Genomic DNA, 16,701 nt, shown 5'->3' with positions numbered 1-16,701 from the left:
GCCTCCTCTGCTGGACGTCTCCCCATTCCGTTTGCACTGGATTCTGGGACAGCTGCATCTGGCACGGGCCTCAGGCTGCTTAGTTTCTGAGTCTGCGAAGTCCAAAGTCCATCTGCTGGTGGTGCAGTGACCCAGGGGTATGTGTACAAAGGCAGGACTGAGAGGACAGCTTCAGACCTGGCTGGGTGACCCCCAATAGTGCAAAGTCCTCCTCCGCACACCCTGGGTCCAGGCGCGGCTCCTGTGCTGGGGCCCTTGGTGGGCTGGGCCGGGCCCGGGGCTCCTGGCTGCACACCGCCCAGGCTGCTGCTGCACGCCCGCCGCCCACCTCCACGTGCGCCCACCGCCTGCTCCTGCCACCGAGGCTGAGATTTTTTTTAAATCTGTTTTTGTCTTAAAATGCACCAGGACCTCCAGATGCTAGACAGCCTGAAGATTCTGGGACAGCTGCATCTGGCACGGGCCTCAGGCTGCTTCTACTCATGGTGGAAAGTGGCAGGCAGCCAGCAGGTACAAGCAGATCACATGGCGAGAGGAAGCAAGAGAGAGCTAACTATGCCTTTTCCAAGACACATAAAACTAGAATAACAGTGGTTTAATTAACATTTTATTTTTAAGTCTAATTAAAAATTTTAAATTCATATTTAAATCTTCATTTGAAGTTTGCTAGGCATTTTAGCTAGTTGTTCCTTCTGTTAAAGTTCTGCAGGAGTGAAAGTTAAAGAAATGTAATTATTGTTCTTCCAGTAGATTTTTAGTGAGTCAATTTACTTTTTGTTTTTGTTTATAAAGGTTAGCTTTAATTCACTTACTTTTAAAATTTTTTAAATTTATTTTATCATTTACTTTTATATATTTGTTGGGTACAGTGTGTTGCTTCAATACATACATATACGACACAAAGATTCACTTAGGGTAGATAGCATCGTTTTGTGTCCATTAATCTTCAAGGTATTTCAAACTTTCCTTAAAACTTATTGACATATATTTCTTTGCTTTCATTTTCTTTTTTTATTTTTCTTTTCTGCTATTTCCCTTTCTCTCTTTTATCGTAAGTTATGCTCATACTTTTAAAACCCTGATTAAAACTAAAGGAGCTCTTTTAATTTCTTTGTCTATTTTCTCACCAGAGAAGGTAATGTTGAATCCTTTATATAATATAGAAAAATCTGAAATGAACTGCAATTGAGCCCTGAAGTTTCCATAGAGAACAGCACTGATTGTTGAAGGAAGTTCCAAACCAGTCAGGCTGGTTGAGTAAAAGTAACATTCTCTGTGATCAGCAAGTAGTCATGATAATCTTCCAAATGAAAGGTGTGGAAGTTGAACTGCACACATTTTCCATGGTTACATCAACAGTCCATGTACAATTCAGAGAATTTGGATAAAATTCCAGGTAACCAGGTGCTGTAGATTGATTGAATTGTGTCACCCAAATTTCGTGTATTTGAAACTTAATCCCCATTGTAACTGTTGAGGGTGGGAAATCCTATTATGGTAATTGAAAGGTGAAGCCTTGAAGAGGTGATTAGATTGTAGGACCATGCTGTAGTGAATGGATTAAAAATGGTCTTCAGAGGTGTGATGCTGAGGGCTTTAAAGGAAGATAGAGGAGAGTCTGTCTCTCTCTCTTGCTCTCTCTGCTCTACCATTTTCACAGTGTGATACCCTGCTGTCACTGAGGCCACCACCAAAGAAAGCCTTCACCAGATGTGTTCCTTGGACTTTAAACTTCCAAACCTCAGAAACTGTAAGCAATAAATTTCATTTTCTTGATAAATCACCCAGTTTCAGGTATTTTGTTATAAGCAACAGAAATGGACTAATACACCAGATGATGAGAATGCTCCACTAGGCCTGCTAACATTTCCGCCACATAATGGATTCTGGGACAGCTGCATCTGGTGTGGGCCTCAGGCTGCTTCTACTCATAGCAGAAAATGGCAGGCTAACCTGCAGGTACAAGCAGATCACATAGCCGTAGGAAGCAAGAGAGAGCCAGTTTTGTCTTTTCAACTCAGGGAGTCTGCCAGACTCTACCTGGGCTCCCCCTTCACTGCACTTTTAGAAATTCTCTTTGGACAGTAAGCTTGGATAATCCACTGTTTTGTGCTGCTTGATGTATAATGTCTGAAATCTGCTGTTTCATATATTTTGTCTGGTTTTTTAGTTGGGTCAAATGGAAGGGTAAATATTTTCTCAGTTATTCCATCTTAGCTTTATTTATTTACTTATTTATTTATTTTTTAAAAGATGATTGGTAAGGGGATCTTAACCCTTGACTTGGTGTTGTCAGCACCATGCTCTCCCAAGTGAGCTAACCGGCCATCCCTATATAGGGATCCGAACCTGTGGCCTTGGTGTTATCAGCACCACACTCTCCCAAGTGAGCCACGGGCCAGCCCTCCATCTTAGCTTTAAGTGGAGGTTTCTAAAATCAAAGTATAATTTGTTTACTTGGGAAGTATTTGTTGAGCACCTGTTATGCCCATCATGATGCTCAGGGATGTGGGTAAGCAGAAAGTTTCAATTCCTGCCCTTCTGCTCCACATAGGCTAGTGTAGGAGACAGGCTTTAGCAGATAATTACAATAAAATGTGGAGAGCACTCTGACAATGTATAGTGATCTTATTAGTTCAGGAGATTGAAAAAGGACTCCTTGAAAAATTAAAATTTAGCTCTTTCCGTGCTAGCGCAGCCATGGCTCGTGGTCCCAAGAAACATCTGAAGAGGGTAGCAGCTCCAAAGCATTGGATGCTGGATAAACTGACTGGTGTGTTTGCTCCTCGTCCATCCACCGGTCCCCACAAGCTGAGAGAATGTCTCCCTCTCATCATTTTCCTAAGGAACAGACTTAAGTATGCCCTGACAGGAGATGAAGTAAAGAAGATTTGTATGCAGCGGTTCATTAAGATTGACGGCAAGGTCCGAACTGATATAACCTACCCTGCTGGTTTTATGGATGTCATCAGCATTGATAAGACTGGAGAGAATTTCCGTCTGATCTATGACACCAAGGGTCGTTTTGCTGTGCATCATATTACACCTGAGGAGGCCAAGTACAAGTTGGGTAAAGTGAGAAAGATATTTGTGGGCACAAAAGGAATCCCTCACCTGGTGACCCATGACGCTCGTACCATCCGCTACTCTGATCCCTTCATCAAAGTGAATGACACCATTCAGATTGATTTGGAGACTGGCAAGATCACAGATTTCATCAAGTTTGACACTGGTAACCTGTGTATGGTGACCGGGGGTGCTAACCTGGGAAGAATTGGTGTGATTACCAACAGAGAGAGACATCCTGGCTCTTTCGATGTGGTTCATGTGAAAGATGCCAATGGCAACAGCTTTGCCACCCGGCTCTCCAACATTTTTGTTATTGGCAAAGTCAACAAACCATGGATTTCTCTTCCCCGAGGAAAAGGTATCCGCCTCACCATTGCTGAAGAGAGAGATAAGAGACTGGCAGCCAAACAGAGCAGTGGATGAAATGGTCTCTGGGTGACATGTTAGAAATGTCTGTGTACTAATTAAAGATAATACAGCGTGATTAAAAAAATTTTTAAATTTAAAACTAGAATGGAAAGGTGAAATGGTGGGTTAGGAGGTAGCTATAGAGTGTCTTGGGCAGAGAGTAAACTCTGAGAGCAGGCTAGGAAGGAGGGAGAAGACATAATGTGTGAGGAACTAGAGTGAAGGTGCTAGGGTTGGGGGAAGGGGAAGGTTTTGAACAACCTATGGTCAGGGGCCATTCATGCCCCAGACCCATGGACTTGTCAAGAGCTTTTGGACCTGGCTCTAAATTAAAGGGACTCAATGAGGATTTCACATGGAAAATGTTGGCCTGCCACAGTGTGAGCAATAGAGTGGAGGTGGCTATCCACCAGTGAGCTATGAGTTGAGACTTATCTGCAATGAGGAGCCACATTGGTCTGTGTCTTCTAGTGGCTGTGCTCTCAGAGCTGGGTCCTGAAGCCCAGAGCTGTCTGTACCCTCCTGATACCCAGGAGGCCTATACAGATGCTCCTCAACTTACAATGGGGTTACATCCTGATAAACCCATTGTAGGTTGAAAATATCATAAGCCAAAAATGCCTGTTTTTTTTTTGTTTGTTTTTTTTTTGGTGGCTGGCTGATAAGGGGACTGAACCTTGACCTTGGGATTATCAGCACCAGGCTCTAACCAAGTGAGTTAATTGGCCAGCCCCCCAAAATGCATTTAATACACCTAACTTACGGATCATCATAGTTTAGCTTAGCCTACCTTAAACGTGCTCAGAGCACTTTACATTGTCATACAGTTGGGCAAAATCATATAACACAAAGCCTATTTTAAAATAAAGTGTTCAATATTTCATGTAATTTTGAATACATACTAAAAGTAAAAGACAGAATGGTTGTATTGGTACTCAAAGCATGGTTTCTACTGAATATGTATTGCTTTTGCACCACTGTTAACTCGAAAAATCTTAAGTTGAACCATCATAAGTTGGTGTTGCTTCGTGTTGTTTCACCCCCCCACGGATTTGTCACCCCACTTCCCCTGGGTGACAGAGATGCAAAGGATTACTCAAAGCCCATCTCTTCTGAGCAGTGAGAAACCCCAAAGTGGTTAACTTCCCTGGGACCCTCCAGCAGGAGGCAACCCTTCCTCAGGAAATTAACACCGAATTGGGGTTCTCTTCCTGCACTTATTTTCCAGACCAGGAAGTTACAGGAAGAGAAGATAGGTAGGGTTTTAGTTTAACAATATTGGCTGGTAACTTTCAGTTAAACAAGGCAGATGACATTCCAGTAAGGCTATCAACAAAAGCTTGATCTTAGCAAACATTCCTTCTCCCTCTACAGTTTTCCAGCAACTTAGATATCAATCAGTAACTAATCTGTCTTTGAGCCAGCAACTTTGCTGTGCCACAATTCTTACCTTGCAACAGAGACTTATAGCCTGAGGAAAATTTCTAGTCCTCTGCAAGGTCAATGTTTGAAACTGCAAGACTTTGGAAAACCAGGCCCTGTGAAGTACATATGCTTTTTAGCATATTCCACAAGTTGGGGACCATCTGTAGTACTCTGGGATTTGGGGAGGCCTCTGTTCCAGCATGGGCAGGCTCCCTAAAGAAGAAAATCTCAAGAACCTGGAGGAACCTAGGCAGTGAATCATTAGCCTGAGTCAAAATGGAGATGACAATGGCTAGTCCAGGAGACCCGAGGTTACACTCTATTTTCCCCTGACAATAGCCAACAAGGAGGTGGGGGAATGTTTTCTGTCACTGAAAGTCTCTAGGTCTGGGCTGGGAAGGCACAACTCCTCTAGGCTATTCTTTGGACTGGCCTGGAATCCTGGGCATGGGCCTGTTTGATGCCATCCCATAAGAGCTCCATGGGCTGTGCTAGACCTGTGTCTTTGAGGCCCCTCAATACAGAGGAGGCACAGGTTACCAGAAGCTGACCATTGCCTGGATGGTCCTGACCTGTGAGCTGGCAGCCTAAGAGAAGCCATGGTTCCATGTGCTCCTTTGGATCTAGCTTCTTTTGCTTAACATAATGCATTTGAGATCCATCTATGTTGTTGTATGCACCAGTTGTTCATTCCTTTTTTAAAAATTGTATGTATTTTAAGGTTAGCCCAGAACTCACTCGGGAGAGTGCAGTGTTGATAACACCAAGGCCACGGGTTCGGATCCTATATAGGGATGGCTGGTTAGTTCACTGGCTGAGCGTGGTGCTGACAACACCAAGCCAAGGGTTAAGATCCCCTTACAGGTCATCTTTTAAAAAAATAAAAATAAAAATAAAAATTGTATGTATTTAAACATAACAACATTTACCATTTTAATCACTTTTAAGTGTACATACACTTCAGTGGCATTAAGTACATTCACAGTGTCATGTAATCATCACCACTACCTATTTCCAGAACTTTTTCATCATCCCAAACATAAACTTTGTACCTGTTAACAATATTCTCTATTTCCCCTTACTCTCAGCCCCTGGCAACCTCTATTCTACTTTTTGTTTCTATAAATTTGTCTATTCAAGTTATCTCATATAAATGGAATCATACAATATTTGTCCATTTATGTCTGGCTTATTTCACGTGGCAAAATGTTTTCAAGGTTCATCCATGTTGTAGCATGTATCAGAATTTTATTTATTTTTAAGGCTGAATAATTCCATTGTATGTTTACATCACGTTCTGTTTATCCATTTATCTGTTGATGGACAGCTTGGTTTGTTCATTTCTTTTTATTGATAAGTAGTATTCCGTTTTATGGATATATAGCAACTAAGTTTATCCGTTCATCTTTTGGAAATTTGGATTATTTCCAAACTGGTTATTATGAGTAAAGACTTTGGTTGGTCCTGTGCTTTCATTTATTTTGGGTAAATACTTAAGAGTGCAATGGCTGGATCATACTGTAGGCATAAATATAGTTTTTTAAGAAAGGGCAAACTGTTCTTCAAAGTGGTCGGAAATCGATGGTTGAAGGTTTCCGCAACCCGCATCCTTGTCAGTCTCTCATTTTAGCCTATTTAGTAAATGTGTGGAGGTTCTAATTTGTATTACACTTATAAATAATGATGTTAAGAATCTTTTTTTGCGATTAATGTCAGACAGTCACTATAATCATTTGTGTGCGTGGCTTTACATGGTTTAACTGAAGACTTCCCTACGCAGTGGCAGAAAACGTGCGAGACCAGGAACTCTGACACGGGTCAAGATGGTTTGGATACAGAACAGCTCGGCAGTTGCAGGGCTCGGCCCGCGGTCCGCTCTAAGGCTCACGCGTGATTGGCTGAAGGAGAACTTCCGCAGGCCCTTCCGACTCCTGGCCCGCCCTGAGCATTGGTGATTGGCTGGGCTGGCCGAGCGTTGGGCCTCCCGGGAGTTGTAGTTCTTAGCGCTCGGCTGGGGACGCCGGGAAGGACTGGGAGTTGGAGGCCCCGAACGGTCCGTTGCAGTTGGTAACTGTTGTCGGTACCATGTCCCGCGTGTCGGTGCCCTGCCATGTGAAAGGCACCGTAGCCCTGCAGGTTGGTGACGTGCGGACCTCCCAAGGCCGACCTGGCGTTCTGGTCATCGATGTCACCTTCCCGAGCGTCCCACCCTTCGAGGTGAGCAAGCCCCGTGGGTGTGACTGGGGCTCCTGGGCGGGGCAGACCTGTGAACTTGGGTGTTTCCCTGGCGTTTAATCTTTCACAAGATAGTATCCGCAGTGTCCCTTGCCCTTGCTAATTAGTTAACCATTCATTTATTTATTCCTTCAGTTAACACGTATTTCCTAGAATAGGGCTTCCTGTCCTGTTCTCTTCAACGTCTCTTCCCCAAATCCAGGACAACGCTGGTAGGGAGGTGCCAGAGAGTAGGTTAAGTATTGCTTGAAATACGTTGTGAACCAAATAGAGGCGAGGAATCTGTTTGTCCCTGGCCACAGCTGGATTTCGTTAAACAATGATTTACCCCCAAATCTGCCTCCTCCCCATTCCTACAGTCCCTGCTAGAGGTCAGGTACAACTCATCCCTCATTAGGATCCTCCCAATGACTCCAATTTTCAGTCTCCAGTTGCAGTTCCACATCAGCTGACAGAGTGACTGGACACTGTATAACCTCAACACAGAGGACAAAGCCGACCTGTAATGGCCTGGCATTCAGAGGCACTCCGGCATGACTGTGCTCCACCTGCCTCTCAGCCCTATGGGCTTTGTGCTGTAGTGTGTGGTAATCCCCCAAGCTGTTCCTTACCATCAGCTGGGAAACTTAATTAAAGGGCCCAACCCTGGAAATCCTGATTCAGTGAGTTTAAGGTGGAATCTGGACATCTATATTTTTAAAAAATTTCCTTGGGTGATTCTGATGAGTATCCAGTGATGAGAACTACTGCTATAGCCAGGCTGAATCACTCACTGTTCCAGTGGTGCACCAGGTTTTCTCCCCCTCTGGTGCTTCTTTGTATATGCTACTTTTACATTCCCTACCTTTCCTGGTCCAGTTGGTGAATTCTTCCTTCTTCAGGCCTCATATGTACATTTTCTGCCTTCCTCAAGGTTAGGGCTCTGACCTCTGGGAGCATGTTGGGCACGTGGCAAGATCTGCGGTGGAGGTTTATTTACATGACCTACTCTTTTAGACTGTGAGCAACTCTAGAAAAGTGAAATTGTCTTTGGTCTCCAATGAAGCTTGAAATTGTTAGTTTAGTAGGAGAGTACATTTCAAAAGGAAGGAAGAGATGGTGCCTTTGAGCCTCTCAGGCCCTGAGCCTGGATCTGATTTGTCATGGTTGGTTGTGTGTGCTCTAGTTGCAGGAGATCATGTTTAAGAATTACTATACAGCCTTTTTGAGCATCCGTGTTCGTCAGCATACCTCGACACACACACCAGCCAAATGGGTGACCTGCCTGCGGGACTACTGTCTGATGCCTGACCCACACAGTGAGGAGGGAGCCCAGGAGTACGTATCACTGTTCAAACACCAGGTCAGCTGGGCCTCAGTGTGGCTAGGGCAGCCCATATGAGTATTCATAGGAGGCTGAGGGATTGGGTCAGTATACCGGGAGGGAAGAGGGAGCAAGGCTGGCCTGCAGTGTGACTGTTAGGCAAGTGCCTTGGAAGCACTACTGTTCTTTCCTTCCCAAAGGCCTGCGAGGCAGCATCTTGGTCCATTGCTCGTTGGGAGGCTATTGGGCGGTGAGCTGGGTCCTTGCTGGGTCCTCGCTGGGTCCTTGTGTATATGTGTTAGATGCTGTGTGACATGGCTAAAGTACTGGAGCTACGCCTGATTCTGCGGCAGCCATCACCACTGTGGCTGTCTTTCACAGTGGAGGAGCTGCAGATCTACCAGCAGGGACCAAAGGTACGTGACTAGCTCATGCTGGTCTTTTCCCCAGAAGGCTTCTAGCTATGACTGGGAGAGCTGGGGTGGTGGAGAGGGTGATAGGTGAGGATGGTGAGACTCAGAAGAAGGGCTTCCTGGAAGTTAGCTGCATGTGAATTCTGGAAGCACATGATGAGAGGTGAGTCCATGTCCTTGTATTCCCTTACCTTTGGGGCTACCTGCCCCTTTCAGAACTGGAGTCTTTCAGTATCTGGAGACACTTCTGCTGCTTGTGTTCCTGGGGCAGCCTTCTGCATAGCAGGAGAGATTAGGTAGTCTGACTGCCCCCTTAGGCCTCTTTGGGCCACCTGAACAGGATTTTCCCAGTGTCTGAGTCTCAGGGGCCCTTCTCTTGGTCCCAGGACCTTGGAATCTAGTTCCAGAGCTCTCCTGCTCTACCTCACTCAGGGCAGTATACCTTTGCTTTGCAGAGCCCCTCCATTACCTTCCCCAAGTGGCTCTCCCACCCAGTGCCCTGTGAGCAGCCTGCCCCCCTCCTTGAGGTAAGCCCTCACCCTAGGTAAGAACCATATGCAAATGGCTCTGGTGTGCAACACAGGCCCAGGTGGGCCCCTTTCTGTAAGAATCTGGGGCTAGACCCAGGGTCCACTCTGTGCCATCTTCCTCTTGGGTATTCTATGGGAGTTGAGGCATCTCTGGTTCGGGGCTGGGCTGCCTTCTGAACATCAGGCCCCAACCTCGTGTCTCACAAGTCATCTGGGAATTTTGCTGGTCTCAGCTGGAGGGTCCCATAGCTCAGCATGGCCTCTCTAGAGCCCTAAGGGCACTGCTGGGAGAGACCCATGGCCACTGATCCCTCCTTCTGGAGCAGGGTCTCCCAGACCCCAGCAGGGTATCCTCCGAGGTGCAGCAGATGTGGGCGCTGACAGAGATGATCCGGGCCAGTCACACTTCCACAAGGATCGGCCGCTTTGATGTGAGTGATTGTTTCCCTTTACTTTTCCTGCATTGCCCTGAACAGGTCATACCTGATGGTCTTTTGTATTGCAGGTGGATGGCTGCTATGACTTGAACTTGCTCTCCTACACTTGAATGGTGGATCCTAGCTGAGATGTTGGCCTTTCTGTGCCTACCCAGGCTTGGTTTGGACCACCAGAGGCCGAACTGTGTTCCCTGTACATTCTGAGTGTTGCCTGCATACCTGTTCTGTCTGGGCCATGTTCACAGACTCAAGATTCTGGGGGGCTTACTGTTTTGCTTCAGCATGAGCTCCCCGCAGGAGTGTGCTCTGTCTTCACCCGACTGTAATCCATCTCTTCCTTCTCCTCCTCTAAAAGCACTCCATTTCTACTTGTTAAAAATCTCCAAGTGTTCTCTGGCCCTCCTGCCAACATGTACACTCCTGTCTTTTGCCACTCCCATCACCCTGAGTGCAGTGGGCTGGGATGACCTACTAGAACCTGCTCCATCTAACCTTGGAAGGCCACTGCTACCATGGCACTCTTGCAGATTGGGAAGTTTGAGGAAGAAACAGAAACCCCATTTCTTCCTCTGCACCCCCTACTGGACTTCTTTCCCTTTATGTTTTGCTCACAAAAAGAAATGTCCTGTCTAAACTCTTCCGCTGCCTAGGAAGCAAAGCTGGGGATTTGGGTAGCCTAAATCCCTCAGTCCCTGAGCTGGCTCCTGGACATATGTTCAAATGGGTGTTCCCATTGGTCCTGGGCAGGTGCCTCTGAAAAGGCCAGGGCCTGAGAATGAGACCTGGGACCTATCTGCCATCTGACCAAAGCACATCCCTGTCCCTTCTCCCAATTGTCCCTTTCCAAGAGTCATAATGAGGCATCAATCTTGGTGGGGGGCAGGTCCAAGTGAGGGTTCTCACTGAGGCCTTTAAAGAGGCTGAGTTCCTCCATTACCTCAGGTTAACAGTTAAAGGATGCAGGCTGCTGTTCCTTCATGTGAGAAGCTTGTGAGAAAAATCCCACTTCCCCCCTGGCTCTTCCTGGCTTTGCCTCTGGGGGGTATTATGAAGTAAAATTCCAGCATGTCTTGGACTTGCAAAATTGGATATGTGTGTGGCCCAACAGTTTTCTGGGGGAATTTGAGCCACCTTTTGGTGGCCACCCTCTGCTGTCATCCATCAGAGTTCTTGCAGGTGGTGTCTTTACCTGCAGGGTCATTTACTTAGCCCCATTTAGCTTTTTCTGAAAGGTTGATGACCATAATCCTGTTTTCAGGGATCAAAGATCCTCAGTGTGTGTGTGTGAGTGGAGAGGACCCTGGGGTGGCAGAGACCATGCTACATTCAAAGCTGTGTCCTCAGCACCCAGCACAAGGCATGGTGTACAGCAAGATCAATAAATACTTGTGGAAGCATGACTGCTGGCTGTCTGTGTCTGCCCGGTGGGAGAGCTGGGGACACCAACATGAGGCCAGGCTACTGTGGTGCTCTGCTTGCCAGGCTGGTTCCACCCACCTATGACCTCTCCATCCCCCAACCCCATAGGATTTTACATTCCTGAGGTCCCTGAATGTGTGATACAGACCTTTCAACCCTTTGAAGGCAAAGCAGTTCAGCAGGGGGAGGTCAGCCCCCAGCTCTGGTTCTGGGTAGCCTAATCCTTTCTGGACTGCCTGACCTACCTTGATTAGTAGACCTGCCCTGATTAGCCTGGGGAAATAGCCTGAGGCAGTTTCTTTGCAGTTTGCAGTCTGCACTCCCAGCTCTAAATCCTAGCTTGCCCTCAGGGCTGCCCACTCCTCTTTTGATCTGCTCGGGAGGGAGACCGGTCCCAGCAGGGGCCTGGACTACATCTCCCAGAGTGCCTGGCAGAGTGGTGGCCTCTGTACGCCATCTGCACCAGTTACAAGCGACTATGCAGCGGGCAGCGAGCATGGTGGCCCGTGTAGGCTTTCGTCTGCAGTCACTCCCCTTGGCCCTGGGTCGTCAGTTCAGTTGTGCACAGGTGGGATAGAGGGTGCTGGGGTTTGGTGCTGATCTTGGAGCGTGGGGGAGGGAGGCAGCCGGAGGCTAGGGCCCTGGCGGCACTAAGTCCGAATGCCCACAGGATGTGCTCCGCAGGACACCACTCTATGACTTTCACCTGGCCCACGGTGGGAAAATGGTGGCGTTTGCGGGTTGGAGTCTGCCTGTGCAGTACCAGGACAGTCATATTGACTCACACCTGCACACACGCCGGCACTGCTCGCTCTTTGACGTGTCCCACATGCTGCAGGTGAGCCAGGGGAGCATGCCTGCAGCTGGATCAGGCCTTCCTCCCCATCTACAGTGGTGTGCTCCTCAGCTTTATTTACTGGGAGCTGGATTTTGAATACAGTCCTCCTAGAAGGGCTAGAGGTCTCAGGGGTGTCACGGACAGACTATGGCCCCAAGGAAATTAACTCAGAGGGTATCCTGTTTATCTCCTCTTTAATCTCTCTAGCCTGCTCCCATTAAGTGGTCTGCTTTAATCTGGGGTTTCCAGGGTTGACATCCACTCTCATCCACTGTACTGGGTATTGGTTTGGAAACGGGGGTATTTGGGAAGGTGCTAGGTCCTCTTGAGTTCTCTGACCTCCCTTAGTCACACCCTGTGCTGGGGGATGTAGGGGCATCAGAAGGTGGGGCCTGTGCTGCCAGAAGAACAGACTGGTCAGTCACTTTAGGTGGGCTAGATTGTGCTGTGGGTGGCAAGAAGGAGACCTCCTTGCCTAGAGGCTTTTTTGATTGCAGCTGTTGCAGTGGCCTAAGGTTTTCCATCTCTTTCCCAGACCAAGATATTTGGTTGTGACCGGGTTAAGCTGATGGAGAGTCTAGTGGTTGGAGACATTGCAGAGCTAAGGCCAAACCAGGTGGGCCCTTCTTTTATTTCAGCTAAATGGGTGTTCTAGTCATGAGCCAGCAAACAGGCTGAGTCCCTATCTCAGGTTTGGGGGTACAGAGATGGGTCAGACATAGCTTCTTAGGACTTGCAGTCTTGGTGGACAGAGTCTCTGAATCATTCAAGACACCCAGCCATCCACCAGAGGGGCCTATCCCAGCCTCACCATGTTAGAATGGGAGGCCCAGAAACCAAAGTTCATGTGCTGCTCTCTAACCTTACATGGTGCCTAACTCCTCACTATTCAAAGTGTGGTCCCTAAACCAGCAGCCTCATCGTTTCCTAGGAGCTTGTTAGGAATACACTCAAGTGGTACTCCAGACCCGCTGAATCAAAATCTTCATTTTAACAAGATCCTCAGGTGATTTATGTGACCTATCAAGATCAGGCTCTTCATCCATCCAGTGGGGAGGCTAAGGCCACCCTTGCAGTATTTGGGGGACATTGCTATAGAGTGCTATGGGATTAGTTGGGATCATTATGATGGACCTTGAAACTTTTGTCCTGGGAATTAGGGTGTGGGATGAAGCAGCAGGTCCTAGGTGTCATTGGTTAAGTGTGAGATGGGGCTCTCAGTACTGAGGGTGGAGGAGTGCAGAGGCCGCACCAGATCAGGGGGGTCTCCCTGGGTAGGAAGAGGATAAAAACTTGGCACATGAGGATAAATGGACCTAGGCCCAGCCTTGGATCTTGCATACCTTGAGCCCTGCGCATGAGGGTTCATGAGTTTGTGGTGGCTGAGTGGGTACAGGTTTGTGTCTGGCTCATGCTTGGTCTTGGCCTCCTGGACTTGGAGGCAAAGATGCTTCACTCTGGTGGTAGGGGACACTGTCGCTGTTTACAAATGAGACTGGAGGCATCTTAGATGACTTGATTGTGACCAACACATCTGAGGGGCACCTGTATGTGGTATCCAATGCTGGCTGCTGGGACAAGGACTTGGCTCGCATGCAGGTACAGCCCTTCTGTGTTCTAGCACCTTGTCTTCCTTGTTCATAGAGCAGTATCCTTGTTGTCTGGGACAGGCCTGACATGGACAAGGGGCTCAGAAAATGGCTCTCTGAGTAAATGAACAGCTATGAGACTCAAGAGAAGGCCCTCCCTAGAGCCAGGGTTTGGTGGTGGAGGACTAGGAAAGGTGAGGAGGTGAAGTTGACTCTAGTCCCTAAGTGAGCATCCTTTGAGGATGTGAGAGGTGGCAGACCTCAGCTTCGGTCATCCCTACCAATTAGTAGCAATGTGACCTTGTAAGATGGGAACCAGCCCACTATCATTGCCCAGCTCTGCAGTGTCCACCCATGGTAGGTGCTCAGTAAGTGGTCCCAGAGGCTAATGTGGTATTTCTGTCTTTCCTTTCAGGACAAAGTCACGGAGCTTCAGAAAAGGGGCAGTGATGTGGGTCTGGAAGTGGTGGATAATGCTCTGCTAGCCCTGCAAGGTGAGAGGACTGGGCTGGAGTTGTAACTGACCTTTGCCTTCCTGGCTTCATCAACTGCTTATCACAGAGGCCATACCAAGAGGAAGGTGTGGATGGTGTGATAATTGTGTGCCAATTCTAAGTTTGGTATCTTGTCCTCCCCCCACCTACCACAAGGCTCCATGGGCTAAGCAAGGGCATCTTCTCCCACTTGCTGAGCAGGACTTGTTCTGGGGCCTGAGTAAGGGCTGTAGTCCAGCTTTGAGGGGGTGCTGGGACCTGGACACTCAGTCACTTGCTCCCTGGGCCCAGGCCCCACTGCGGCCCAGGTGCTACAGGCCGGTGTGGCAGATGACTTGAGGAAACTGCCCTTCATGACCAGTGCTGTGATGGAAGTGTTCGGCATGTCCGGCTGCCGCGTGACCCGCTGTGGCTACACAGGAGAGGACGGTGTGGAGGTGTGTGAAGAAGTGGGTGTAGGGCAGTGGAGGGCACAGACTCTGGGAAGGCAGCTGGCCACCTGTTCTCTGATGTCCTTTGCAGATCTCAGTGCCGGCATCAGGGGCAGTCCACCTGGCAACAGCTCTGCTAGAGAACCCAGAGGTAAAGCTGGCAGGGCTGGCGGCCCGGGACAGCCTACGCCTGGAGGCAGGCCTCTGCCTGTATGGGAATGACATTGATGAACACACTACACCTGTGGAGGGCAGCCTCAGTTGGACATTGGGTAAGCTGGGCTCGCACTCCAGGATGGGGTCCTGGAAGTTGGAGTGACTCTTAATGAGACCAACCAGGCTGTGACTGCTTCTAAGGTTGTGTAGCCTGGAGCAGGTGACTCAGCCTCCCTAAGCCTCCATTCCCTGAAGGTGCCAGTGTGGTTTTGCCCATTAGAAACTGAGGACCCTCAACAGGCTGAGGTAGGCAGCATGGTCTCCAGGGGGTAGGAGGTGGTTAGCCGACTGCAGTGTAAGGGAGGAATAGAACCTGTGGGGGTCCCAATGAAGGGGCCTTGATGCTGGATGGATATCACCTGGGGTCCTTGAAGCAAGGACCTCCTGTGGCCAGGGCTTCTGTGGGCTGTGGCTTAGGTCTGGTGTGTTATGCTCTAGGGAAGCGCCGCCGAGCTGCTATGGACTTCCCTGGAGCCAAGGTCATTGTTTCCCAGCTGAAGGGCAAGGTGCAGCGGAGGCGTGTGGGGTTGATGTGTGAGGGGGCCCCAATGCGGGCACACAGTCCCATCCTGAGCACGGACGGTACCAAGATTGGTAGGTGAACCAGGGAAGCTGGAGAGCCCTTGTCCCTTCCCCAGGATGGTTGGAGCACTGGGCTGGCAGGGTGGTGCTGACACATGGCCTATGCGTGGACAGGTACTGTGACCAGTGGCTGCCCCTCGCCTTGCCTGAAGAAGAATGTGGCAATGGGTTATGTGCCCTATGAGTACAGTCGGCCAGGGACACTGCTGCTGGTAGAAGTACGGCGGAAGCAGCAGATGGCTGTGGTCAGCAAGATGCCCTTTGTGCCCACGAACTACTACACCCTCAAGTGAGGACAGTTCAGGCAGGACCCTCCCCTCCAGGAGTCTTGCACTGGAGAGCATTCTTCAAGGGGATAGTCAGGAAGCTGAGGCAGAACTCACTAGGGATGAGTGGTGAGGGTAGAGGCTGGAGGCTGGCTCTAGTTGTCTGGTTGAGGGGGCCATACCACCTGTTTCCCCCACCCACCCACTCCAACTTCAAGACCCCATTTCTGAGTGATGGACCGGCTCACCCAATGTCCTGTTTCAGTCCACCATCCCACTGACCCCACTCTTGCCTACTGGAGAGCAATGAGAAGCACTGGTTCTGCCACCTCCCACTCTGCCAGGTGCTAGCTGTGGAGAAAAGGCTCTCCTTTGTGAGGATTAAACCTTCCCAACCTACCTCACCACAGTTTCTCATCTTCCAAAGGGTTATTACCGTGGGCAGTGTGAGCTTAGGCCACCCCCTTGAATTTGTTTTCCACAAATGCAAACTGCTGCCTGTCCCTGGGCAGGAATGATTCCTGACTTACAGAGGGTTAACTCAGTAGGGCTGCTGTGCTCATGTGTAAACCTGGGGATGGCTGAGGGGGCATGGACTAACTCTTCCATATTCCTGAGTCGATCTAGCCTGCTACCCAGTAGCAAACCATGGCAGGCTCACCACCTGTTCTGAGCCTCAGGGCTGTTGTAGGGTAGGCTGGCCTCCTCCTGGACTTGCCTTACCCTGGCTGACCATCGCCCCTTGGCCCATTACTGGACTCCATTGACTCCTGAAAAAAATTAAACAAACTTCCTTCCTTCATACTTGCCATGGTCTCGAGCCTCATTGTTCTATATCTACAGGATTCCTGGGGTGTCAACCCAATGCCTGCCTTCCTGGCCTCCAAGACAGACTCAGAGTAGGTTCCCCTTGAGAGAGACCAGATCTATAAGAACTAACAGGGATATTGCCCCTGTTGGGCACCCCATCACTGCTCCCTCAGGGAGCTGGCATCACCTCTCCACTTCTGCAAGTCAATACATTCTGGGTCCTGAGGGGCAACAGT

At 48.8% G+C, this 16,701-nt stretch overlaps 3 protein-coding genes across 4 annotated transcripts; all 3 read left to right on the top strand.

The window, feature by feature from the left end:
• The first annotated feature begins 2,684 nt into the window (after positions 1-2,684).
• Positions 2,685-3,562, top strand: LOC134390795 (small ribosomal subunit protein eS4, X isoform-like). The gene has a single exon (XM_063114555.1). It carries the CDS (start codon positions 2,701-2,703, stop codon positions 3,490-3,492), a length of 792 nt encoding a protein of 263 aa, XP_062970625.1. The 5' UTR covers positions 2,685-2,700; the 3' UTR covers positions 3,493-3,562.
• Positions 3,563-6,920: 3,358 nt separating this feature from the next.
• Positions 6,921-11,220, top strand: NICN1 (nicolin 1, tubulin polyglutamylase complex subunit). The gene is made up of 6 exons (XM_063114653.1): positions 6,921-7,119; positions 8,303-8,479; positions 8,743-8,856; positions 9,309-9,380; positions 9,710-9,814; positions 9,889-11,220. Exons 1-6 carry the CDS (start codon positions 6,988-6,990, stop codon positions 9,928-9,930), a joined length of 642 nt encoding a protein of 213 aa, XP_062970723.1. The 5' UTR covers positions 6,921-6,987; the 3' UTR covers positions 9,931-11,220.
• A 333-nt stretch (positions 11,221-11,553) lies between these two features.
• On the top strand, positions 11,554-16,462 carry AMT (aminomethyltransferase). Of its 2 annotated transcripts, none has more exons than XM_063114475.1 (9): positions 11,554-11,807; positions 11,910-12,077; positions 12,613-12,693; positions 13,545-13,676; positions 14,082-14,160; positions 14,452-14,597; positions 14,683-14,863; positions 15,246-15,401; positions 15,504-16,462. In XM_063114475.1, exons 1-9 carry the CDS (start codon positions 11,718-11,720, stop codon positions 15,680-15,682), a joined length of 1,212 nt encoding a protein of 403 aa, XP_062970545.1. In that variant the 5' UTR covers positions 11,554-11,717; the 3' UTR covers positions 15,683-16,462. The 2 variants fall into 2 exon arrangements, with proteins under 2 accessions (XP_062970545.1, XP_062970546.1); XM_063114476.1 differs by having other exon boundaries at positions 11,723-11,807; positions 11,924-12,077.
• Positions 16,463-16,701: the final 239 nt, after the last annotated feature.

Source organism: Cynocephalus volans, chromosome 11 (genome assembly GCF_027409185.1).
Source record: "Cynocephalus volans isolate mCynVol1 chromosome 11, mCynVol1.pri, whole genome shotgun sequence".
NCBI lineage: Eukaryota > Metazoa > Chordata > Mammalia > Dermoptera > Cynocephalidae > Cynocephalus > Cynocephalus volans.
The sequence above is the reverse complement of the archived record's forward strand: the minus strand, read 5'-3'. Positions and strand labels throughout refer to the sequence as shown.